The sequence below is a fragment of the Drosophila serrata genome, unplaced genomic scaffold (assembly GCF_035046125.1).
Source record: "Drosophila serrata isolate PLE 108 unplaced genomic scaffold, ASM3504612v1 contig_66, whole genome shotgun sequence".
Lineage (NCBI taxonomy): Eukaryota > Metazoa > Arthropoda > Insecta > Diptera > Drosophilidae > Drosophila > Drosophila serrata.
Window position 1 is genome coordinate 485,176 of NW_028256964.1, and position 25,382 is coordinate 510,557.

The 25,382-nt window shown below is 37.3% G+C and overlaps 7 protein-coding genes and 1 long non-coding RNA gene across 22 annotated transcripts in view; 3 read left to right on the plus strand and 5 right to left on the minus strand.

The window, feature by feature from the left end:
• Positions 1-2,974, minus strand: part of LOC147644912 (uncharacterized) — an 80,620-nt gene extending 77,646 nt beyond the window's left edge. Inside the window, exon 1 of the long non-coding RNA XR_015272784.1 lies at positions 2,753-2,974. This is a non-coding gene — a long non-coding RNA (uncharacterized LOC147644912). The remainder of the gene's footprint in view (positions 1-2,752) is intronic.
• Positions 602-868, plus strand: LOC147644913 (uncharacterized). Its single transcript, XM_086838329.1, has one exon. It carries the CDS (start codon positions 602-604, stop codon positions 866-868), a length of 267 nt encoding a protein of 88 aa, XP_086694455.1.
• Positions 2,077-2,346, plus strand: LOC147644914 (uncharacterized). The gene has a single exon (XM_086838314.1). It carries the CDS (start codon positions 2,077-2,079, stop codon positions 2,344-2,346), a length of 270 nt encoding a protein of 89 aa, XP_086694440.1.
• A 961-nt stretch (positions 2,975-3,935) lies between the features above and the next one.
• On the minus strand, positions 3,936-4,202 carry LOC147644915 (uncharacterized). Its single transcript, XM_086838322.1, has one exon. The coding sequence runs from the start codon at positions 4,200-4,202 to the stop codon at positions 3,936-3,938; it is 267 nt and encodes an 88-aa protein (XP_086694448.1).
• Positions 4,203-6,125: 1,923 nt separating this feature from the next.
• LOC110181258 (uncharacterized) lies at positions 6,126-12,378 on the plus strand. Of its 3 annotated transcripts, none has more exons than XM_020948965.2 (6): positions 6,126-6,282; positions 7,365-7,528; positions 10,441-10,740; positions 10,817-10,886; positions 10,999-11,811; positions 11,975-12,378. In XM_020948965.2, the coding sequence occupies exons 2-6, from the start codon at positions 7,376-7,378 to the stop codon at positions 12,277-12,279; spliced, it is 1,641 nt and encodes a 546-aa protein (XP_020804624.2). In that variant the 5' UTR covers positions 6,126-6,282; positions 7,365-7,375; the 3' UTR covers positions 12,280-12,378. The 3 variants fall into 3 exon arrangements, with proteins under 3 accessions (XP_020804624.2, XP_086693688.1, XP_086693686.1); XM_086837562.1 differs by having other exon boundaries at positions 11,002-11,811; XM_086837560.1 differs by lacking the exon at positions 6,126-6,282 and having other exon boundaries at positions 7,329-7,528.
• Positions 12,379-13,823: 1,445 nt separating this feature from the next.
• On the minus strand, positions 13,824-16,434 carry Fuca (alpha-L-fucosidase). The gene is made up of 7 exons (XM_020948971.2): positions 15,888-16,434; positions 15,563-15,832; positions 15,360-15,501; positions 15,174-15,280; positions 14,636-15,112; positions 14,165-14,580; positions 13,824-14,105 (listed from the first exon to the last, which is right to left on the minus strand). The coding sequence occupies exons 1-7, from the start codon at positions 15,994-15,996 to the stop codon at positions 14,001-14,003; spliced, it is 1,626 nt and encodes a 541-aa protein (XP_020804630.2). The 5' UTR covers positions 15,997-16,434; the 3' UTR covers positions 13,824-14,000.
• LOC110181253 (BTB/POZ domain-containing protein 6) lies at positions 16,434-18,102 on the minus strand. Its single transcript, XM_020948959.2, has 2 exons — positions 17,752-18,102; positions 16,434-17,695 (listed from the first exon to the last, which is right to left on the minus strand). The coding sequence occupies exons 1-2, from the start codon at positions 17,766-17,768 to the stop codon at positions 16,558-16,560; spliced, it is 1,155 nt and encodes a 384-aa protein (XP_020804618.2). The 5' UTR covers positions 17,769-18,102; the 3' UTR covers positions 16,434-16,557.
• Positions 18,103-18,397: 295 nt separating this feature from the next.
• The window catches only part of Mob2 (MOB kinase activator 2), a 44,453-nt gene continuing 37,468 nt past the window's right edge, over positions 18,398-25,382 (minus strand). For 9 of the 13 annotated variants that reach the window (XM_086837538.1, XM_020948909.2, XM_086837529.1 and 6 more), the window contains exons 2-5: positions 24,366-24,730; positions 24,102-24,262; positions 21,616-21,712; positions 18,398-21,541 (exon numbers count right to left, since the gene is read on the minus strand). In XM_086837538.1, coding sequence (XP_086693664.1) covers positions 20,437-21,541; positions 21,616-21,712; positions 24,102-24,262; positions 24,366-24,691 — 1,689 coding nt within the window. In that variant the 5' untranslated portion in view covers positions 24,692-24,730 and the 3' untranslated portion in view covers positions 18,398-20,436. The remainder of the gene's footprint in view (positions 21,542-21,615; positions 21,713-24,101; positions 24,263-24,365; positions 24,731-25,382) is intronic. The other 4 variants (XM_020948911.2, XM_020948907.2, XM_086837504.1 and 1 more) reach the window with 1 other exon arrangement.

Consider the following 25,382-nt stretch of genomic DNA (forward strand, 5'->3'; position numbering starts at 1 on the left):
ATGAAAAAGAAATGAGGTTACATCGTTCTTTTTTTTTTAAGTAGAGTATAGAGAATTAATAACCTCATTAAAACTAACATAGGAAAGCTTTCCGAATTGAATGTAAAGCATTTTTGTTTTAGTTATGAGTTTTTTTAACATTTGACTTGCCGATAAATTTGTCAAATAGAGAAATCTTGATAAAATATTGAATATTTTAAATTTACTCGTAATTGCAAATTGCAAAAATATATAAACTTTATCTTCCTCAAGTTATTTTCCTTCCATGTTTTAAATTTAAAATCAACGAATATCTTGGAACTTTAAGCAAACCACCTCAAAGTGTGTTATTTGTGTTAAACAAATAACTTACTGTTAGCTGACTTTGCCTAAGCTTGTATGTTGAAATAGTATTAGTAACCCAATTGATTTATCGAGGAAGTAATTTCGAAATGTATTATTTGCTCAATGTGTTTAATAATACAGAATGAGGAACAAGTCTGTAGGGAAATCAATCGCTATAAAAACCTCTGCTCTCAATCTGGCTAATCACAGCACTCGATTGCTCCACTTCCATAAGATATCTTAACAGATTCTCCTAAGAAGCAAAGCTTAATTCAAAATGAAGTTCCTATTTGTGGGTATCCTCATTGTCCTGGCCATTCAGTTGGTCGCATCGCAAACCACAACAACCACTGAAGCAGCCACCACAACCACCACAACTACTGCTGCTAGCACCGCTACGACCACCACCACGGCCTCTACCCCCAACAGGATTAAGTGCAACAGGAGCAACAATTGGTGCCACACTCGCATCCCCAAGAGGAAGTGCAAGAACCCAAAGAGGTGCATCAAGACTGTGGTTATTGTGACCCGCAGGAGGGGTTAATCTAAAAAGCTAATAAAGAAATAAATATATAAAACTTAAATTTATAATGCTTATTTAATTGTTTGTTCATTCAGCTTAATTAGGTTGTTGTGGTGCAGAAATTGCATACCCACTTTAATAAACCTAGCAGGGTATTATAATATATATTAAGAAGTTTGCAAAGCATATCAGTACTATATTATAAAGCTGATATTGGAACGATCGGAAAATTACCATAAAAATATCTAAATTCATAAAATGATAACTTTTATGATTTTGGTTTTCATTTTATGAAAATAGATCACTATATATAATAGCTACCATAAGAATTATACGTTGTATAGAGAAATATTAAGCAATAAACGGAATTTTAATCGATAATACTTAGTTGCATTTTTTATATAAGCCGTGAAATATATTAGTTTGTAGGTTTAAAATTGTTTACATTTTTATAAATCGAATTATTAAAAGATATAGCAAAAGCTAGAACCTAATTCTGACTTTTGGCAATAAAATTTTACCATATTCATCATTTTATGCAAACCGACTTAACATTATTTCTTCATTAAAAATAAAAACATTAAAGCCTTCAAGTATTAAGAGCTATATCAGATTTTAAATTGAAAATTATCAAATCAACATTTAATCAAAATCAGCATTTAATTTATGAAATATTTTAAGAAAGTAATTGATTAGAAATGATGATTTATTTAGATTGCTGATCAGGAATTTTTATTATTGAATACGGGCGAAAGTGTCTGATTAACTCACGGTTATACTTAAATGCATGGTTATTAAAAAATCTAATCTTACTACAAATTTATTACAGAATTTATCCCATCTACATTTGTATTTCCCAATAACTTGGTGATAAAAATACAAGAAGCAGGTAACTGGGTTACTCGACAGGCAGCTGTCTTTAGAAGTCAGTAATCCATAGGGTTTTATTTGTATTTGTTCAATATTTGGTGTTTGAATTTATGTTAACAACACTTCATTCCGTTGATATCGATATTTATTCTAATAACATAGCCAAGAAGGAAATCGTTTCTTAGATTATTATTTGGCAAACTTTTTGTTGAGAATCAAATAAAGAACAGATCCGGATTGGAACTAAAAAGATTCCTATAAAAGCCTCTGCTTCTACTCTGGCTAATCACAGCAATCTATTGCCTCACCTCCATAAGATATCTTAAAAGATTCTCCTTAGAAGCAAAGCTTAATTCAAAATGAAGTTCCTATTTGTGGGTATCCTCATTGTCCTGGCCATTCAGTTGGTTGCATCGCAAACCACGACAACCACTGAAGCAGCCACCACAACCACGACCACAACCACTGCGGCTAGCACCGCTACGACCACCACCACGGCCTCTACCCCCAACAGGATTAAGTGCAACAGGAGCAACAATTGGTGCCACACTCGCATCCCCAAGAGGAAGTGCAAGAACCCAAAGAGGTGCATCAAGACTGTGGTTATTGTGACCCGCAGGAGGGGCTAAAAATTACGAATTGTACTAAATAAATACTTTACAGTAACCAAAAGTAGTACTTCAATGTTTTATTGATCGGACATGGCTAGATCAACGCAGCTGTTCATGCTGATCAAGAATATATATGATTTATAGGGTCGGAAATGATTCCTTCACTTTTAATAATAATGTAGCGAAAGTTATGGTTAGTTTTGAAACGATAGTTAGGGTAATAATTTATAATTAAGTAAGGCTGTTTACTCTGATTATACATTTTGCTGTGTCACTTTAAATTAAAATTAAGTAATGGGTGTTATGGCAATAAGTGAATTAATTGGAAAACAAATTCATAGCAAGCACAATTAATTCTAGACCTGGCACTAATCGCTTTTATAGCATCTTTATGAATAATATAATTGTCATTGTTCAGACTTACCCCAGTTATCCATTTTCTTCACTGCTGACTTTCTTCCAGTGTAGGAGTAACATTCTTGCTGACTTCCAATAGGCAACTCATCGTATCGTCGAATTAAGCATCTTCCTGGTTATCCACATATGCATTGGCCACGTCATGCTTTGCGCAAGCGCAATCACTGCCACTATCACTTTTACTATCACAATAGATGTTATCACTGCAGGTACCACGGACAGACTAAGGGCGGCGCGCCGCTAGTCACCCCGTATTTATAGTCTCCGAGCAGAGAGAGCAGCGAAAGAGAGCGAGAGTGAAAGAGGCTGGCCTAGCGGCTAGGCTGAGTGTGTAAGAGAGCAAGGGCTATCTCCAGAGATGCATAGAGAGTGATGCACATGCCGGGAGCGAGAGAGGGAGAGGGGGTGAAGGCATGTTTTTGAACATTTAACGATTGTTCCTATGGCGGCTATATGATATAGTCGTCCGATTTTAAATATTATTTATTTAAAATAGTACTAAATGGCTAATCTTAAATTAGATAATAATATAATTAACTGAATAGTTATAATTTGTTTCCTAAAATTGAACGATTGTTCCTATGGTAGCTATATGATATAGTCGTTCAATCCAACCCGTTCCAACTTATATACTAATTCGAAAATATTGATCATTCAGATATCATTTAAACTAAGGGATTATTTTGTGTAAAAACTTACAGACGGATATAACTAGATCGCTGCTGATCAAGAATATATATAAATATATCGCCGGTTACTATATTGCAAGCTTTTGACTAAAATTATAATACCCTCCAAACTTATAATATAATAAATAAAGAACAGAAATAAATATACAATTTTATCGGGTTCAGGTTTATATTTACCTTGAAACAAATGGTTTGAAAGTAATGTGTATTTTTGGATGGACAGGTGGAAATTTTCCACTGGGCTATAAAAGATATATGTAGTCTGTGGTAACGATCAAGCTGACATTTGCCCCTTATTCCAATAAACAAATCTCAACTTAACCTGCATCTTCCTCTCCAACTTAAATAAACTTTAAGCAATATCCATTTAACTATTAAAAAGTTCTACCTAATAAATCTGTTATTTTTTTTTAGCAAAGACAAGATTTTTTTCTTCACATATGAAAAACTTTAGTGGTTATGGTTACTGTAATATTTTTATTTCAATATAAGTCCTAATTCTTAACCCCTCCTGCGGGTCACAATAACCACAGTCTTGATGCACCTCTTTGGGTTCTTGCACTTCTTCTTGGGGATGCGAGTGTGGCACCAATTGTTGCTCCTGTTGCACTTAATCCTGTTGGGGGTAGAGGCAGTGGTGGTGGTCGTAGCGGTGCTAGCCGCAGTGGTTGTGGTGGTTGTGGTGGCTGCTTCAGTGGTTGTTGTGGTTTGCGATGCGACCAACTGAATGGCCAGGACAATGACGATACCCACAAATAGGAACTTCATCTTGAATTAAGTTGGAATTTTTAAGAGAATCTGTTAAGATATCTTATGGAAGTGGAGCAATCGAGTGCTGTGATTAGACAGATTGAAAGCAGAGGTTTTTATAGCGATTGATTTCCCTACAGACTTGTTCCTCATTCTGTATTAGTAAACACATTGAGCAAATAATAAATTTCGATATTACTTCCTCACTAATAAGGTATTGGGGTTACTAAGACTTTATCAAGCTACCAGATTGGCTTTGTTTAACACAAAAAAACACACTTTGAGGTGGTTACTTAAAGTAACAAGATATTCGTTGATTTTAAGTATAAAACATAAAAGGAAAATTACTTTAGGCAGCTAAAGTTTATATATTCTTGCAGTTTGCAATTAAATTATACGATCGTTTTAAAAATCGATCATAGTTGAGCTGAAATATTTCCATTTAACTATATTTTTAGATATTTTTATATCACAAATTAAAGTTTAAAAAACTCATAACTAAAGAGAAGAAGAAGGTTTCACTTCTATGCTTATTTTAATGGAGAAATATCAAAGAAATGCATGACAGATATTTAAGAAATTCCTAATATAATTGTTAAATTATATTTGTATTTGTTAAGTAGATAAACTATACTGATTCCAAGCAGAAATTAAGTCGAAATAAGAATTTCAATTTAAGTCCAAGGTTTGTGTATTTGCTAGAACTGCAGGTAAAATACTTTGAGATACATTGTGAAATGTAGATACTTTTACACATTCAACTGGAACAGTTTGAACCAATTTGATATAAAGTTTATAATAAGTCATGATAAATTGTTTAGTTAAATGCCGATCCAAGAATAAAGTTCAGTATTTCTATAATAAACATTTTCTTAAACTCTACATAATTAATTTTAAATACTTTCATATTTATTTAAACTCTAAAGAACTTCAGCCATTTCTATAATTAATCCAAGGAGATCGAACCTGCGCGAATATATTGAACAGAGTCCAATCCAGACCGAAGTGTTTACATTGTCAACAAATGTTTTGCCCCATTGGATCCATTTTTAGCAAAATAAGTTTACGTGGATACCAGGTGAAAACAGGAGGGGCTACCTATAAAAGTTGAGTAAATGCCAAGACTGGCATCAGTTCCAGATCCCCTCTAGGTCCTGAACAAGTCCTTCCCGTTGAGAAACAATCATGAAGCTGACCATTGGCATTCTCTTAGGTAAGTGAAGGTTATGGTTTCGATCCAGGAATCAATTTATATATATGGGGGGGATCTCTCTTACTTTACTCACAGCAAGCATCCTAATCATTGGATTGGTTGACTTCTCCGATGCAACTTTCCTGCCTTGGCCACCAGCACCTTGTGAGCCCAATCCCCCAAAACCTAAGCCACCAGTAAAGCCACAACCTAAGCCACCAGTAAGGCCACAACCTAAGCCACAACCCAAGCCAAAACCTAAGCCACAACCTAAGCCACAACCCAAGCCTTGCAATCCCCCACCATGTGGTCCCGGTGGTGTTCCTTGTGAAGGATGCTGCGACAGGGATAATCTTTGCAAGGAACTCATTCAAATGGTTAGTGAATTGGATGCCAAGGTCAAGAAGTGCGTCTGCGGCGTAAAGTTTATCTAAACGGAACTTGAACTTGAACTTGACTTGATTATCAATCGATCGTTATTGTGTTTCTTTAACTAATTGATTTTGTTTTTGCTTTTTTAATAAATTTGTTCTTTTTTAATATATAAATTATATATGAGTTAGGAGTAGGTTTAAAGCCTTTAAGCCTTTGGTAATAATCAAGGGATCAGCTTCGTGTGGGGGAGACTTTCGGCTTTAAGATCGGCTTGGGATCATTTTAACTTCGGCTTTAAGTTCGGCTTGAGTTCGGCTTGACTTCGGCTTGTCTTCGGCTTAAGTTCGTCTTGACTCGGCAGCTTCAAGCGATCCGCTGGCCACTCGAGCAACAGTACTTGCCGAAGGCAGTCGGGTTTTCGGTGGTTGTAAAGCTTTCGGTATATCAAAAGTATCAGTGCTAATTAAAAGTGATCAAAAGTTGTTAAAATAAAAAGATACATATCCCAGGATGCGGTGACCTTGATCGTTGGTGGGTCCCACAATTAAGATCAAGCCCAATTGTGTATATTTTTGTGTGTGTCTTAAAGCCAAGATAAAAAAACCGCTCACCTTCAAATTGTCAATTGCATTGGCTTAATGGCCTGGCAATCTCAAGAATCTGGTCCTTTGTGTGGCGTCTTGAATTGAATAATATGGATATGCCCCATGCTAAATGACTAAAAATGCTAACCCCTGCTCCTACCCTCAAGTATGTAGATGTCTATCTCTACCTTGTGGCTAAAGGTAAAACCAAACCCGGCTGCTAATCGCCAGCAGACAATCGTCGGCATCCAAAGGAGACCTGAGCTGAGTTGAGCTCCAATTTAATTGCTGGATGGGACCACCCATTCTTTGACAAAACATTGGAACCATTGTAGTTTTGCTCAATTTATTAATGGTGTAACCAGAGAACTCGCAGATTTTGCCACAAGGAAACGAGGGAATTTGAATTGGCATAGCAAATATCGATCCCTATCAAAGTCATATGCAGGCAGAGGTATGCAAAGTGTTCTAGAGAAGACAGGCTCTGGCTCTGGCCAAGACCTTAACTAGTTTTGAAAGGAAAGAAACCTTAAGGCAAATGGCATTTGAGTTTCGTGTGAGGAAATGTTCATCAGATTAAATGGGAATGTATAAGCAAGGAGATCTTTTGAATATATATAAATATATTTTAGCAAAGAAAGAAAAATAGTTATAGTTATAGTTTGTAAATGTAAGCAAACTGTTGCAAGAATTATTCTTTAATTTCTATAGTTTCTCAATCGCTAACTATTAAAGCAAAATTACTGTCGAATTACCAAATATTCAGGGAAATTATAAATCAATTTAAACAAAAAGAAAAGACAATACATATATGCTTTTGCAATTGCCGGCTAAAAGGGCTTGGCGCCGAAACCTGACCTCCCATCGATGTGTCGGGTGTGTTAACCTTTCAAGGTGGTCAAAGGCCCCTTTTATAGTGAAAATTCGCCTCAAATTATTTGCTGAGAGAGGCACTAGAATGATTGAGTCACAAGACAGGCATTTCCCTGTGGCATTAAAGTCAAAGAAAAACTCTTTTCTTTCTTATAGTTCCCTTTGGAATGGAGTCCAGCAGCAGCGGTGCAATTATGGATATGGAGGGCTCTAGTCCTGGGGATCCTTCCCAACCCACCCAAATCACCTCTATAGATGGATTTTTCAATAGGAAAAGAGGTCGCCCGCCAAAGAATCGATTTGTGGAGGTCTACAAGAGTGTGAGTAATTTAAAATAAAATATTATAACTTAAAGATTAAGGTATTCTTAGGGCTTAAGTTCATCTCCCTTCTTGACCACTTTCTCAACACTTTTCCTATAATTTTCCAAGTTCATTTTACCAGATTCTCATTGACAAATACTTGAGCTTCGTTTCGACCCAATTGCGTGACTCCTTTTCGGTCTGTCTGCGACCCAAAGCGAGGCTCAATTGTAATTAGGAATTTGCGCCTATTTGTGTGCAACGTCAGCCATTCTGGCCAGAACCCCTCCCCTCCGCTCTCTCTGTCCCCCTCGATCGATTGGGCCCTAATGTGGCATTTTGTGTGCTGTGCGTTGAATTGAGTTTTTCGGATTTGGTTTTTGCCATATTCGTCATATTAATATTGACAACGAGTGTTTCCGCATTTATTTCATTTGCCGTCTAGCGTCGATGGCGACGACGTTGGCACTCCACCACCACCTGCCCCACCTGTCGTCCCACACCCCTCACTCCCCCGACTCCGAACGTTTTGTGCTTTTAACTGTCATTTTCATAATTTCTACAATTTTTTATATATATTTTTTTTACCTGGAGCCAAGCCGAGCTCATGCACACGCACCAGATCGCACTTGTGTGTTTGCTTACGATTACCCAGCCCACGCGCCACTCTCCTTGGTGTGCACACACACTCTGTACGTGGTCGATACACTGGGAATAAAGTTTGCCAAATTACTATATCTTATATATGAGATTTTCAGATTTTTAGGGAATTTTTAGGGAGATTGGTTGAGCTAATGGAATGTTTTAAAAGTTGATCTTTGGAGAAAGTGCTTACTGACTCTAAGAACCATTTTTGAAGATTTGCCATGCAAATAGGTTCCTAAATTTATAATATATTGTAAGGTAATAAGTATATTTTAAAAGGAATAAATAATAACTAATTAGTTAGTTAGAATTTCTTAATATTTTCTCATTATAATAATTTTACAATCAAAAGTTATAGTTTAGAGACCTTTTCTTGAACCTAAAACCAATTTCAGTCTTTTAAAAATATTTTAACACTTATTATAGATTATTTTCTAGGTCAAAAATATTTTCGGATAATTTTTATTTGATATAAAAAATTAAAAAATTTATATTTCTTGTTGGAAGTTAGTTTTTGGCAAATATATTTGATGATAATCATTCATTTTAATCTACTTCTTTTGTTGGGATTTAATTAAAAATGAAAATAAATTTACAAATAAGATATAAATTTAATACCAGACATTTCTCCCAGTGCCTTTTCCCAGTGTGAATAAAAATTTCAATTTGAATAAATATTTTGTCCATTGCCATTTGCGGCATTCTTTTGGGAAATAAGCCGCAGCACCAACATTGTGTCTGGATCGCCTCGGGGGGAGCTGTGGTGACCCAAATCGGTGGCAGGAATCAAGGTGGTGCTACGGGTGGCACCACCACCACCACCACCACCACCCACTACCCACAAACCTTGTAAATTCAAACCCCTTCGATAATCCCGCATGGCGATGGCAGGGATCTGATACGCAGCACTAACAATAGCAATAATAAATATGATAAATATAATAAATAGTTCCTATACACACTTAAAGCGTATTTAATCAAATAAGGTGTGTGTGCGGCAATGAGAGTGTGTGAGCCACAACTTATGGGGTAAAGGCAAACTCGTTTCATTGTCTTTCAATGTTTTCGGTGTAATTATTGTTAAAAATTATAAAAGTATGACTATACTCTGCGGTACATTAAATTATTTAGTTGAGGATTAAAAGGGTATTATTTATAAAATATATCGAAAACAATTTTAAAAATTATACTAAATTTTTCAATACATTTTGTGTCAATCAGAAGCTTGTTATGATGTGAAGGAGTCTTTTCCGACCCTATAAATCATATATATTCTTGATCAGCATAAACAGCCAAGTCAATTCAGATATATCTGATAAAAAATATTTTTTTTTCAAATTTTTTTTCCAAAATTTCAAATAATGTAAATAATAATCGTTAAAATTTTCAAAAAAATGTTAATTTTTTTTAATTTCAAATTAATTATGCAGATTTATTAACCTTCTAAGCATTAAACAGCTTTTCGAATTAAAATTAATGCTTTTTTGCCTTAGTTATGAGATTTCTAAACTTTGATTATTTGTCGAAAAAATGTTCATATAAAAATATTGATAAATATCGATTGGAAAACAATCTTTTTGAAATACCCTAAAAGCTCTTTTGCCATGACTCAAATATATTTTAGTTTGTCCTTAATAACCGTATTAAATAATAAGCCAATATTTTAAAAACATTTTAAATTCGATATTTTTCCATCCCTCAACTTTTGATATATCAATCATAAGTTATTTTCGATACCATATCCATAATATCCATTACTATTCCCATTTAAATATTTCTATATAAAGGGAAAAATATTTTAATTGCGACTTTCGTAAACCCATTTATGGGATTTCAATATCTTTTTTAGGGTATCAACAAGTTGCACTTGTATTTATTATTCCATTTGGTTTCTCTTTTGTTTTGCTTTTGGCTTTTTCACTTGACTCGTTCTTTCTCTCTTTAATTTTGTTCGTTTTTATTATTGATTTGATGCGTGAACAAAATTTAAATAGTGACATTTTGGGCCAACAGCGACAAACATTAACAGTAATTTCGGAAATACGAGTAATAAACTGGTTGCGGTTGCCGATTGTTTGTCATAAATCCAAAAACAAAACAAAAAAAATATTCAAAATCCAAAAACTATGACTGACAATGACAGTCGAGTACGGCCCTGCCATGCCAAAGTAATTTAATTCCATGAAAGGCGCCCCCACATCACATTTGGGGGAAATAATATACATTCCGATTGTTTACTAACTGAAAATATTAACAATATATGAGTGATTTTGATTTCAATACAGGCTCAGCATTCGCCACAGGCCATTTTCACCAGCTTTAAGCTGGAGAGAAGCGATCATCCTTCACCTGCTTCAATACCCAGCTCAATGGGGGAAACCCTAGAGGAAAGATTGCCCCGAATGGATCACGATGGATCATCATCATCATCATCAATGGTCACAGATCTCAATCCTAGTCGGAACCGGAAACGAGGTCGTGTTTGGGCCCCAAACTCAGTAACTACGGAGCAGTCAAGTCGAAGGAATCTAACAGTGAGAACTGAGGCCACCTTACAGAGTAGCCACATTGAGGCTGTGGCTCAGGTAAGACCATTTAATTAATAGAATTTAAATATATTAAATTTAAATTCATAAAACTATGAAAATTATATTAATTTAGCCCAATACACAACCAATAGAATCTATAGTTGCAAGGAAGCCAACTTGCAAGGAACTGGAAAGGAAATCAGGTAAAACTCAAGTTTAGAATTAACTCAGTAAACTTTTAAAAAAATAAGTAAAAGTAATAAAAACTTATTGAATAAATAATCAAAATAAATAACACTCAATCCCCCATAACAGTAGTTCGTGCCGCAGGAACATTTTATCCCGAAAATGTGAATTCTTCCCTGGGAGAGGAAATCTCAGAGGCACAGAGTCTAACCCGGCTTCGTGAGGAGTCCTTGGACTTGGATGTGGATCAACCAGAGGACCTTAGTATGCGTCCCTCCCTGCTGCCAGAGACCTTGACCACAGCAGGAAGAGTGGGTGTGGCACCTCCTCTGAGCATGAATCTGTTGCAGTTCAAGCAGCTAATAGATCTTTATCAGAGGCAAGTGCTGCTGCCCAGCTTTCTGGCTGCAGCCACTCAACCCCTGGCAGGAGGAGCAACAGGAGCAGTGCCAGGAGCTGCAACATTAACAGGATCAGCAGCTGGACCTCTGCTAGATGTAAGGTTACTCCTAGGGAATGCTGCCCACCAGAAGTTGCTCCTACTCAATGCAGCAGCAGCAGCAGCGGCAGCAACGGCAACTGCAACAGCCGCTGCAGCAGTTGCAACTTCAGAAACGGGTCAAAGGACTCCGGTTAGGAGGAGTCGGGATCAGGACATACCCACTGGCTACTTGAAGTTCCGATTTAATGAGGACTGTGGCTTCGAGAGGTGTGGCTATAGGAATCATCAGTCGCATTTCCATTGCAACAGAAGGGATTGCCACTATAGTTTCTGCGACAAGACGAGGTTTGTGCAACACACGGCACGTCATGAGAGGATGGATACACTGATGGGTGATGACTTCCGGCAATTTCGGGCCAACATGCAGTGCGGAGTGGCCAGTTGTTCTTATTCACTTGGAGGAGTCACAGAGTCCTCCTCCCAACAGCAGCAGAGATTAGGTGAGAAGTTGCTTTACTTTACACTTTCCAACGAACTAAACCCTAATGTTTAATTCAAAATAAATTTAAAAAGAAGGGAAGCTAGTGCTGATAAAGAATATATATCCCTGAAAGCCTGGAATATATATCATAAACTAATGAAATCTCTTCCCTTGACCCGCAGATGAGGCCAGTGGTGCTGCTTCCAAGAAGACATCCCACTTTCACTGTCGCAAATGCGACTATGTCTGCACGGATTCGAACAAGGTGGTTGCCCATCGGCGGTTACATCTCCGCCAGGATTATGTCCGGTCTGCTGGCTTCCGGAAGGTGGCCGGAAATGAGGCTTGCAACTCTACATCCTGCTCCTATGCCCTAAGGCACACACACTATCATTGTGTTACCTGCGATGGCGGTGTTCTCTCCCGGGCACAACTGGCAGCCCACAAACATAGGACACCTTTGACCAAATCGGATACAACTCCATAGGGATTGAATTTATAATTTAAAATAATATCCATTTCAGAACATTTAGAACAAATTATTTGACTGTATTGCTTTTAATAAAATATGTATTATATGTTCTAACTTTTTGTTTTCATCACATACTATTGCCGCCGGTGGTAGCTCAAAGGGTTGAGACGACAAACACTGGAACCCGTAGCACTACCGGTCCGGGTTCGAGTCCCGGTAGTAAGTAGCATGGTCACCCCCGGACCTTCCTTCCATTTTCCATTGAACTTCTCCCCTCACTATTGTAAAAAAGTTGCTATACTACAGTAATTGTACAATAATAAAATTCAGCTCACTAAATAAAGCATTTTAAAAAAAAAAAAAAAAAAATCACATACTATTTGTTGTAAGGTAAGTTAAGGGGTAGATAACCATAATAAATAGTTACCAAAATGACGTGTACTTAGTATACTTTGTATACTCTTGCAGCTTGGAATTAAATCAGGGGGCCAAGTTTATCATAATTAGGAAAATGGATTTGTTCGGAAATGACTCAGCTTTTTGTGCTGATCAAAAATATGTAAATATGTATTTGAAACTATAGTTATGGTAAGAAATCAATATTCGTGATTTTTCATTTTCCTTTATCATTTCCAATTAAAATTAAGTAATAGGGTCCATGGTTCCATTAATTGGAAAACAAATCTATAGCAAGCACAACTAATTCTAGAACTGATCGCTTTTATAGCATCTTTATGAATAATATAATTGTCATTGTTCAGACTTACCCCAGTTATCCATTTTCTTCACTGCTGACTTTCTTCCAGTGTAGGAGTAACATTCTTGCTGACTTCCAATAGGCAACTCATCGTATCGTCGAATTAAGCATCTTCCTGGTTATCCACATATGCATTGGCCACCTCATGCTTTGCGCAAGCGCAATCACTGCCACTATCACTTTTACTATCACAATAGATGTTATCACTGCAGGTACCACGGACAGACTAAGGGCGGCGCGCCGCTAGTCACCCCGTATTTATAGTCTCCGAGCAGAGAGAGCAGCGAAAGAGAGCGAGAGTGAAAGAGGCTGGCCTAGCGGCTAGGCTGAGTGTGTAAGAGAGCAAGGGCTATCTCCAGAGATGCACAGAGAGTGATGCACATGCCGTGAGCGAGAGAGGGAGAGAGTGAGGGGATGAGGGCATGTTTTTGTACATTTAACGATTGTTCCGATGGCGGCTATATGATATAGTCGTCCAATTTTAAATATTATTTATTTAAAATAGTACTAAATGGCTTTATCTCAAATTAGATGAAAATATAATTAACTGAATAGTTATAATTTGTTTCCTAAAAATCGAACGATTGTTCATATGGTAGCTATATGATATAGTCGTCCGATTCTAATATTATTTATCACAAATTATTATTATATATTCATTTATGTTTTGAACTCGAAAAGTTATAATTTTGTTCTTTAAATAAAAATATTTTAATTTAAAAAACAAAATTATAATTATATATACGTATATTTTTTTTCTTTCTTATAAAATTAAGAAGAATGTTAAAAAAATAATCAGAAATAGATTGTAATGAATTCTTTATTAAGAATAGGTTTTGGGTCTCTTCTAGACCCTAGAATTATTTATTTAATAGCTTATATTTTAAGTTTAAATGCAAAAATTAAAAATATAGCCATGAAAGACTATATATTTTTTAAATACTAACTAATTAGTTAATTAATTAATAGAATAACTACCTCACGTTATGGTAATTTTAAAGGTCCAGGCAAAGTCTAGTCCTCTCTTATCAATGTGATTTTTAGGAGGAAACACAATATGCAATTTATTACGATCCGTAGTCCACTGAAAAAGAAAATTTAAATTGGAAATCAATTTTGTTATATCTCAAACTTAATTCCTACCTGAATTTTGGTATCCTCCATGCCCAACATGACCACCTTTGTGCTTTGTTGATTCAAGATATCGCCACCTGTGCCCATATCTATACCCGTCAACATGACATTTTGGAAAATATTGATATCCCTGCCCAAAGGATAAATGTCCAGCTCATTCGTGTCATAAGGATAATCCAGGACAAAGGCATAGACAGCAACGCTGCCATTGGAAGCCTCCTGGCGCCTCGTATACCAAACATTCGGTGTGATGGTATCATTCTGATAGATCCAAGGAGCAGAACCATAGATACCCTCACCATTGATCCTCAGCCAGCGACCCATGTCCCTTAGACGCTCCTCGAAGATGGGCAAAATGGTGCCAAATTTGGTGGGTCCCACATTGATAAGGACATTGCCATTGCAGCTGACAGTGGTGACAATTTCTGTGAATTAATTTGCTTTTCTTATAAACTGATTTCTAGGTTAAACTTAACCCACCTTTGATCACCTCCTTGGAGGTCATAAAGTCCTTCAAAGTAACATCGAATCGCTGCCCCCAGCTGGTTTTATCCAAGGTAAAGGCATTCTCCCATTTGTGAGCCTGCAGGATGCCAGGATTAAAGCGATCAGCGCAATTATAAAAGTCACCATGCATGCAGGCAGTGCCAAAACCCCAACGATCATTGGTGACCACTGTCTCCCGCACAGGACTATCATTATATAACCAGGCAATGAACTCCTCGGATCGCCAGTACTTCGCTGGAGCTTCCCAATCGCCATCGGACCAAATGATCTCTGGAAGGTATTGCTGCACCAGTTCCATCTGTTCGGGACGAACTTTTCTATCCACAAAATGCTGCTGCATGAGGAGATGCAACTTGTCATCGGTCCACAGGGGATTGAACCACTCAAAGAGAGAGTAGTAGAGTCCAAATTTCAAATCAGATTCCTTGCGAACAGCGGCAGCAAGTTCCTCTATAAGGTAGAGAGATGGGTTTTAGGAATCAAATGATATATCTATATAGAGTTAACCCACTGATTATATCTCTTTTGGGACCCACATCCATGGAATTCCAACCAAAGCTGCTCTTGGAGGGCCACAGCGTGAAGCCATCATGATGTTTGCTTGTGAGCACTACATATCTAAAGATTATGATAGGAATTAATATTCGAAAGAGCACAAAGATAAGGGTATTATATATATAATATGTTATAAACAAACCTGGCTCCACTATCTCGAAAAAGTAACGCCCATTGAGTGGCATTGAATAGCTCAGCGGTGAATTGTCCAGCAAATTCCTGATAACTAAAGTCGGGCTTATAATTGCGTTGCATGAATTGAATGTACTCCGGATTACGAAGATCTAAAATGGTGGGAGGGTAAATTATTATGAATTATAATATATTTATCATAGGTATACCCACTTTTCCAATTAGTCCAGAACCATTCAGAGCCAAAACTGGGCACCGAATACACACCATAATGCAGGAATATGCCCACCTTGGCCTCGTCATACCACCTGGGCAAAGGTCTCTGGTCCAAGCTGGCCCAGTTGGGTTCATAACGTGTCCTTGGTCCTGGCACCTGGGACATCACCATCACCTTTGAGTTGGAGAGCCAAGCGATCTGTATCGCCAGCGGTAAAAGCGTCCAAGCGGAGATTGCCATTTCCTCAATTAGCCGGTGATATGATTCTGTTTGTTTTGTTTTATTTTTCGAGTCTCTTTGTTTGAGTATTTATTCACTCACTGTGAAAGATCTGACTCGGTCCACGATCAGAACTCAACTGAGAGTAGTCTCTGTGGAGGGTACAATTCTCTGAACTGGCAGCTGAATGTGTGGGAGAAATGAGATACATGAGTCGGAGGGTGCACTTGAAAAGATGAGTGTGAATTTAAGAGATACAAAAAATATGAGTAAGATCTTCAAGCTGGTAAAGTGAAATACATATAATATATAATATTTTGTTATTTCTTCCAATTCAAGCTTACCTTTTAGTCTTTTTTCCGAGTGTTTAAAGAGCTTTGTATATATTTTAGCACCAAACTGTTGATAAGAAATGAAATTGTGGTTCGGCATAGGTTTGTTTATCAGCGTTTCTAATTTGTAAACAGGTTTAGCTTTCAAACCAAAAAATAATAATAATGGTCTATAATTTGTGTTACTTCTATTACAAATAATTCAGTGAAATGGGTTACAAACAAGAGCTATATGCAACAGCTGGTTCTTTATAAACACAAACCCCTCAAAAGTATGAATATAACAATAACAATATAAGACACAATTAAAAACGAATTAAGCTCAAGCTCCTCATTTTAATTCGACATTTGTTTTCGAAACCAACAATGCGTTTTCGAATTAATAATTTGCATAAAGTGAACGGCAAAAATAAACAATGTGTGTGAATTAATTCAAGACTCTAAAGATCGAATCGTCCGACTGCAGTGCGATGACGTCGACAGACCCGTGGTGCATGATGCCAGGACAAGAGTGGAGGCGGTGGTGGTGGGGGCGGTGGTGTATCCCGACGTCGCCGATTGTCCGAGAAATGCTCCGTATCTAATCCCACCTTGAGATCATAATCCGGAACGCTATTAAGCGCAATCTTGTACATATATTCATACTTTTGAGCCAGAGTCAGGAAATTGGATTGCCCGGGTCCATCGTGGAATTCCAGGGGTGTGAAACGAGCAAAGTTAATCAATCCCACGAGATCGGCAATATAGTTGACTTTCTCCTCCTCCTTGGTGGGCATGGAACCGGAAGTGGTTTCTCCAGCTGCTCCTGTTGCTGCTCCTGCTACAGCTACTACTGCCGCTGGAACTGGGACATTGGTTGGTGTCAATTCTCCGGATGATTCCTCCCCATCGCCAGCAGGAGTATCTTCTGTGGTCACCACCTCAGTGGGACTATCAATGCCATAGATGCCATTATGCTTGAGGTACATTTCCAGCACACAAAAGCGATCAGATTCGGACATCTTACCGGAAATTACCTCTAGGTAAGACTTGAATACCTCCGGATTGAATTCATAAACACCCGATTGGGTGAGGGGACTGGTGAAGTTGCATCTCAAGACCCAACCCACTTGTTCGATCATATTCTGTTTGTTGAGACGATGTGCAAACTGGAAGAGCTGCAACAGCTCCGTCATCCCATACGAATCCTTGCGGCTGAGGAGCTCATGGACACAATCCTCCTCGATGGCCTGCACAAGATATTTGTTCCCAAATTCACACAATTTTATCAATGTGTCAAAATCATAATTCTGCAGCTTCTGGTACTCATAGCCATAGAGATAATCCCGGAATCTCTCGAATATACCCGGATCCACATCGTTCAGTCGCACCTCACCGCTACTGGCCTCCGAATAGTCACCGTATAGCATTCGATCAAAGACCTCAGAGGCGCAACTAAAGATGAGCTTGTGGCAACGGAAGCGTCTTATCCCAACGGAGTTTTCAATGATGAAAATGCAATCTGCATGGCGATTGGTTTTCCCAATTTCCACAAGGGAGGCGCTCAATTTGCGATGGGGAGTTGTGCGCAATTTGGGCCTGCAATTTTCAAGTTCAGTCATGAGTGTTATGAGTGTTAAGTGATTAATACTCACCAGCCTGGGTCGGCCATCTCGGACCGATGCACTTTATATATTTCGAACGAAAAATTTTGCCTTGAATTTGATTCGAAAATAATGTGCTAATTTCTGTCTGACAGACTTAACATACGTACAAATTGTGACAGAAACTGGGTATAAGTTTGCTTTTTGATTAAAAGAAAGAAAAAAACATCGATATTCGTTTTACGATACTCGATATTTTTCAAATGGAAAAGGCTACTTCAGACTCATAATTTTTAGTTTATTATTTCTTTATTCCAATTCCGTTATTTTTTTAGAAATTATTTTTACAAAAATTTCAATGTTCTCTTGTTAAAAATATTGAAATAAAGATATTTACAAAAATGAAAGGTTTCCACGCTCTACTTTTTGGTGTTTGTAAGAAGTAAACCAAAGACTACTGGGATTTACTTTAGAAGCAAAAAGAAATGGATTTAAAAAACCTTAAAAAATAAAATGAACAATAAAAAAACATGAATGTCTGACCTTTTGAGCGAGGACTCAAACCCACTCAATCAGAGTGCGAGTGGGATAGCTATAAGGTATAAAGTTTATACTCTAATAACTCCCTTGATTATAATCCGATTATACTTAAATTTTAGGAAAAGCTTTTTTTAAAACCCAATTAAAACTTCACATCTCAATTGAACATAACAGTTTATTTTTTATTATCGTTTTTTTCATGCTTTTGCCTTGCTTGCACTTATTTGTTGTTTTTTATTCTTATTTTGTTTGTTTGCTGACATAAAAGGTTGTTTGGCTTTGCATTCAATTTCATTTCCATTCTATTTGCACCTGTGTTCTATAAATAACTCACATACCTACATATAAATACACCTGTGTGTGTGTGTGTGTTTTGCATTTCATTAAAAGTTCAACAGATCAAAGGTTAGAGGGTGTGAGTGTGTTGCCTGGACAGTAATAGTTGTTCTCTGGATCAAGTTGCTTTATTATCTACATAGTACATTTTTTGGGGGGGAAGGTGAACCATTGTGATACACAAAATTTGCCTCTAATATTCTACACTGAATGCCTTGTCAGCTTCTGGTTTTTTTTAACTTTTCTAAAGTAAGTTTCCTTCATTGCCATTTGAGTTCGCTATGGGCTATTTAACACAACACAATACAGTAAGTAAGTACAACATACAAGTCCCTTCTATTTGTTTTTTTTTTGGGCAGAAGCATAAATCTTGTTGTTTGTTCGTTTTTTACTCATTACCCTATATATTTTAATTAATTGTTCCGATCAATCCAACCAACTTGGTTTTAAAATTTAACAAGGTGTAGAGAGAGTGTGGAATGTGTGCTCTTTCGTAGCATACTTCGCGGAGATTATTTGGTGCCATCTCTTTGGTGTGATAGTGTGTGTTACCATACATAAGACGTGAAATATTAGGTGCATACCGGCAGGCGACAGGTCGCTGTGTGTGAATGTGACATTTCGGTGCATACCTTCAGGCTGACTTGTGACAAAATACACTGCTTGGAAAATATTGATGAATTATGGATGTATTTATTTTGTAAACAGCTTTTCCTTGCGTTTAGTCGAACAGGTAAGTGATTTATGTTAAAGAACAATTGAACGCACTAATTTAAACAATTGTCTTTGACTAGATGTGCCAAGAAAAAAACGTATAAAGGAAAAGAATCTATTAAAGTATAGAACCTGAACAAGTCTAAAATAATCTATGAAAAACAAGTTGTAACAAAATTCTAGTCTAAGAATAGGTCAGGATTTCTAATCTCTTGAAAAAGCATCAAAAATATGGAAAAATAATGCATTTAAACTAAAAATATCGGCTTTAGTAATATTATTTGTTACCTCTTCCCTAAAACTTTAGTTTAAACTGAATATAGATTTATTGCACATGTATCGCAACGTTAAAAAATCGATTTATGTATCGGATCTATCGAAATTCGCTTTAAACATTCAAATATTATCGATTTATTGAAATTTTCTGACACATTTTCAAGAGATTTTCAAAAACCTTAACGATTTCTATTCAATATTTCATAAGTTTGGCATAAAAGAATATAAAAGGAAACTAATTTGAAAAGGATATAAGCAAAAAATTGAATCTTGCTGTGTTGCTTCCATAATATATATCTTTATAGTGACATTTATCTTGTGTTGCTGTATTCTTTTTTTGAGTAGTTCAAAACTGTTTTATTATTATTGCTGCCTTGAAGGCGTTGACTTTGCATTTGCACTCAGGCTTCAGTCAGGAATTGTTTTTCATTTCATTTTTTGTTTGTTTTATTTTGTAGTTTTAGACGAGGAAGGTTAAAATACTTGTAAAGCATAAGCAGGCGACAACTCTAAACTCTATGCTTGCAGTCCCCTCTTGCTTGTCTCTCGGCGCCTCTGTCTCTATACAATAAGTACATTATCTAAATCAACTTTACGGAACTACAATGCCAACTTCGATTAGCGTTTTCAATAATTTTTGTTGCTTGTGTTTAATGCTGCTTGTTCTTTGCATTTTTATGTTTTCTCTTATTTGTTTTTTTGTTGTTTTTTATTATTTTTACAATATTTTCAACTTTAGGATCATAGATGTAACATTAAATAACATTTTTGCGTAAATCTAGTATTTCTAATGTTTTTTTCTTTTCTCTTTTTGTTGTGGCTGTTTGCTGCTGCTCCTGCTGGTGTTACTGCTCTCTAGTTAGCCGCACACTATGCCGTGGTGGTGGAGGATGCAGCTGCAGTGGCTCCTCCGGTACCACCGACTCCGACACCACCGCCGCCACCGCCACCGCCACCGCCCGCCGCATTGCACTGTATGAGCCCGCTGTGCTGCTGCTGTGACTGCTGCTGCGCCGCATGGTGATGATGGCCATGGTGGCCGTGTCCATGATGATGATGGTGATGGTGGTGATGGTTCAAGTGATTCAGATTATGATTATTGTTATTATTGTTGCTAAAGTTTAAATGTAGTGCGCCCGCGCCATTATTCAAAGCGGCAGCATCCGGTCCCCCGGTTGCCGCTCCACCCGCTCCCGCTGTCGCAGCAGCCGTTGCCGCCTGAGGAACCGCCGAGGTGCAGTAGCGCGTTGTATCACCAAACTCGCCGCTGGTCAGGTCGCCCAGTATGCCGCCAAGGAGGCCACTGCTTCCGGCCGGCTTACAGCCCGCTCCGGCCTCCGGTTGCGTGCAAATTGGCGGCGCCGCCGCATCGCCATCGATTAGGGATACGGATGCCGAGGCGGATGTGCTGCCATTGTTGCTTTGTGAATTGACATGCAGGGCCTCCGCCGAGGAGGTGCTGTTGCTGTTGCTGCTGCTGTTGTGGTGTTGCTGATGCTGCTGCTGTTGCTGATGCTGATGATGCTGCTGCTGCTGCAGGTCACCAGCTGAGGCGGCGGAGGAGTGCTCATGAACCGATGACGAGGATGAGGCATCCTGACAGCCACCAGTGTCATCGGTGAGACGAAGGGCCACCTCCAAATCGCGCAGAACGTCCGTCTCCTTCTCATCGATCAGGTTGAAGCGCCGGTGGAGGGCGGTGAGGTGCGCGAACGTCAGATTTAGATGGGTGTGCAAGCCGAGCAGCGCGATTTCTCGGAAATGCGCCGCATACAGATGCGCTATCACATGAAATTGCAAGCGTAGTATCTTCCGCGCGATCGACTCGAACGAGCCGGGGAACTCGTTGGCGTATTTGGTTGGGAATATCGACTCATCGCTGACCGTCTTTTGGGTGAATGTCATCACATAGTCGATGTATTGAGGCGCTGCTACGCGCGTCTTCTTGCCCTTCTCGTCGAACCATAAGTACGTTCTGTGGAAATTTTAAATTTAATATATAATTAGTAAAGTTTTCATGGGAATTTAAAGTTCAATTCATGCGCTTACCTGTTGCCGGGTCCGGTCATATCGGCACAACCGGATTGTGTACAAAATTCACTAATAGTTCCATAGACCAAGTTCACGTGCTCAAATAGAGCCAGGGCTAAAAGAAAATAGGAGTACAACACATTTATTATTAATCATTGTGGCCTTAAAAATGGATGCTTATTTTAAATTATGTGAAAAAGAAGGGTACAATTTTTGAAGTTCACTAAAAAAGATACCTCAAATGTTGCCATCTAACTATTATTAAGAATTTATTACCAAAGGAGGCTTCTGTAGCAGTTTGTGATTTTAATTTAATGATAATAATCGATTATTTTGATGGAGATATAGTATTTAATCGCTTAATTTTCTATAAATCTATGTTTTTCATTTCTTTCTCAGCAGAAGATGGCATTTATGCAATATATTTGCCAGTAATCCATTCCCAAAAAGCAAATAAAAAAACAATTCAAGTTTTTTGGCAACAGCTTTTAGTGTTTAAACTAATCGTGATAGTTAAGTTGATACATTTTATCGAAATAATCGATTATTTTCCTAAAAATCAAGGCACTGACAATTAATTCTTCCCATAAGATGTTAAATATTAAATGTATTTGCAGAAAGTTCACCCGAAATACAAATGAAAATGCTCTTTCCAAATATTTAACTAACCGATAGTTAACATTCTGATAATTTTGGAACACTGATACCATATTATAACCGATTGTGGTTGGACATTTGCCTCTGGTATTGATTTCTTGCATTTTCTGTTCCACAGAGATAAGACCCAGGCTGTGTGCTCATCAAGATATGTATTGAACAGTAAGGTCAATGCCGAACCAATATTTGCACAAGTGTCCTCATTACGTCAGTCAGAGGAGGTGCATTATGAAATGGCAAGCAGCAGCAGCAGTATTTGGAGCAAGAATAAACCCAATTCAAAGATAAGCCAAGGATGGGAGGGGGAATGAGTCTCCAAAGTCAGCAATCTCAAATATTAAATTTGCATATATGAACTTGCAGCTGACGCCATCGGGCTTCAGGCGACGTCAACTGACCCTGATCGTTGCGCCCACCACAAACACAACTTGGCTTTGATTGTTTTTCCGAAAAACCCCAAGGGAAAATGGAAAAATTAAAAAAAAAAATGGTAGGAAGGAGGAGCTACAATTTGCTGATACATTGCCAATTATTCGCCTCATTTGAGTCAGCAAAGAACTGTGTAATTTGCATTCTGCCACCCAGCAAACAGATTATTTACAAGATGATGTAATAATCTTAAACTCAAAATCGATTCTGTTCTCCTACGATGATGTAACCAGAGAAGAAGACCCTCCTCCAGGCAAAAAAGGCGGCTAATTAAGATGTGACTCACAAAAGATTCTAGCAGAAGGGGGTAATCTATAAAGTGTCTATAAATCCCAAATTTCAATTTAATTAAATGGCAAAGTGATGTAAGCTTCAATAGCTTAGAAAGAATATATAAGAGATTAATTTATAAAAACTATAAGACTTATAAAACCAAACTAAACTTTCTAAATACAATTCAGATCACCTGATTTTATGTACCTAAGTTCTCCTGCACTTTTGTCAGACTGCAGTCTAAAGATAATGCTATCGGTCGTACTATATATATATCTCTAGTCAAGTTCATTGGCTGGACAATGTATAATATATAGGTTTAATGGCCTCCAGAGTGTAGGTTGTGTCTCATAAATCGGGGCACTCAACCGGAGCCGCCACTAAGTGGCCAAAGTCGAGATTAGGCATTATCAACTATCAACTTTTGCCAAACAAAAACAGCAGCCGATTGTTAAAACTCATTTGTAAATCACACGATAAAGCTGACAATAACAATGGGGAGTTAAATTAAAACAAATCGAACGAGAAAAAGTACTGAAAATCACGTGAATTTTAAATTTGAGAGTGATTAATTCGAGTGAGAGATTGTTCTAGGGAGTAGAGAGTATTGGAATAATTTTTGATAAAGGTATATAGTCTCTACCGATCAGAGTTTAATATTTGCGTATCCATAGAATTCAGAAATAGGAGTTTTCAGAGCATTCTTTTGGAACTTTTTAAAGAGTTAAAAATTATTAAAATAAGTCTATCAGCTGTCTGTCTATTTATCGATTGATTAATAAATATATTTATCTGTCTATCTAACTGTCTATCAATAACCCTATCTAACTATCAGACTATCTATCTATCTGTCTATTTATCGATCTATTGATTTGTCTACCTATCCATCTATCTATCCCTTCATCTATCTATTTATGTAACTATTAATAGATAGACCTATCTATATATCTTTTATTATTAAAAAATTATTAGAGATTTTCAAAATATCAAAAAAAAATCAATGAGGAAATTTTAAAACTCCCAAAAAGTGTTCCAAAAACTTTAAAAACCCCAACCATTTCCAAATTCTACACTTTCTAAGATCTCTAAATTTTAAAATACACTTAATACCCCTAATTAATAATTTTCTTTAGACAAATACTTACTGTGTGACGCTAGCCATTCATTGTAATCCAAACCAGCTGGAAGATCCACTAAGGCTTTGAGATCAGCTTCAGGTAATTTACGTTCTAGGACACTCTCCTCCAAATACAATTTGGTGTCTGTTGAATTTTGATCGCCATCGCGTTCCTTGCGACGGGCCTTGCTGTAAATATACCAAAAAATCAAGTAAATTAAATAAAGTTCACACTCTATAACAATATATATAGTAAAACATTTAAGTATTTCTGTAAAAAAAGGAGTCTCACCCAGCTACGCATAGAAAACTATCGACTGAATCCTGAGCATAACGGTACAGTGTACCAATGGTATCACCAATTTTAGAAGGTATTGTCGTCACTTGCCACATAAAACGCGCCGTTCTCAATAGACATTTGATCACATACGAAGTCGGTGGAGACGGTGGTGTCGAGGTTGCCGATGTTGTGGCAGTCGTTGTTGATGATATCGTTGAGGTCGATGATGTTGATAAGGAATTACTATTGGCCAATTTGATCTTTGGATCCGTTGCAGATACAAATGTAACACCCACTATTCTTGTTGTTGGCACCTTTGAGCTTAAAGTTTCTTTCATTTTTTGGTATTGTTTACATTGCTTTGGTCATCTTGCCACCTAAGCGGAGATTCCACAAATGGAATTTAATTAGCCCCCCAAAAGAAAGAAGGAACCCAACCGAAAAGCTCTTGGGGATTTGCTTCAAATCTTATCTCTTGAAGTTAAAGTTACAATCGCTTTGCTTCAGGTAACTATAACCATGAGTTGGGTATTTAGTTAAGGGAAAGACTTAAAAAATGCTATTAAAGGTTTTAAGGCGACTTTGGGTCTTAAGATATTAATATATCTTGACAGGAAGACCCTACGGACCTTGAAAACTAAGTTAGTTGTGATTATAAATAAGAACTTGAAATGATTAATGAAAATAATCAAGTACACAGGGGGAGTAAGTTATATCTTTAAGATATAACAAAGAATCTAACATCTTCTCTATTAATTTTCTTTAAAGAACTAACCTTTTCAAAACTTGTAATTATTATTCACTAAACCCCAAGAGATCTCCTAACTAAACACACCGACATGGCCTGATAATAAACTCAACCAGTAGAGTGTATATTATAAAGCATAATTCTTATCAAAAACGAAAAATCAACAATTGTTTTGTTGGTTTTCATTTATGCAAAGAGACCGGAAAAGTGCGTATAGCATGTGCCCAGCCAAAAACAAAAAAAAATCCAAATTTATCAGAGGCAAAAAGCGGCTCTTTTAA

Coding starts and splice junctions, on each gene's coding strand:
- LOC147644914 (XM_086838314.1), top strand. CDS start 2,077: ATGAAGTTCCTATTTGTGGGTATCCTCATTGTCCTGGCCATTCAGTTG.
- LOC147644915 (XM_086838322.1), bottom strand. CDS start 4,202: ATGAAGTTCCTATTTGTGGGTATCGTCATTGTCCTGGCCATTCAGTTG.
- LOC110181258 (XM_020948965.2), top strand. CDS start 7,376: ATGGAGTCCAGCAGCAGCGGTGCAATTATGGATATGGAGGGCTCTAGT. Junction 10,887..10,998: donor GGAACTGGAAAGGAAATCAG/GTAAAACTCAAG, acceptor CCCCCATAACAG/TAGTTCGTGCCGCAGGAACA. Junction 11,812..11,974: donor CCAACAGCAGCAGAGATTAG/GTGAGAAGTTGC, acceptor CTTGACCCGCAG/ATGAGGCCAGTGGTGCTGCT.
- LOC147644913 (XM_086838329.1), top strand. CDS start 602: ATGAAGTTCCTATTTGTGGGTATCCTCATTGTCCTGGCCATTCAGTTG.
- Fuca (XM_020948971.2), bottom strand. CDS start 15,996: ATGTATCTCATTTCTCCCACACATTCAGCTGCCAGTTCAGAGAATTGT. Junction 15,281..15,359: donor TTTCGAGATAGTGGAGCCAG/GTTTGTTTATAA, acceptor CATAATCTTTAG/ATATGTAGTGCTCACAAGCA. Junction 14,581..14,635: donor CTCCAAGGAGGTGATCAAAG/GTGGGTTAAGTT, acceptor ATTAATTCACAG/AAATTGTCACCACTGTCAGC.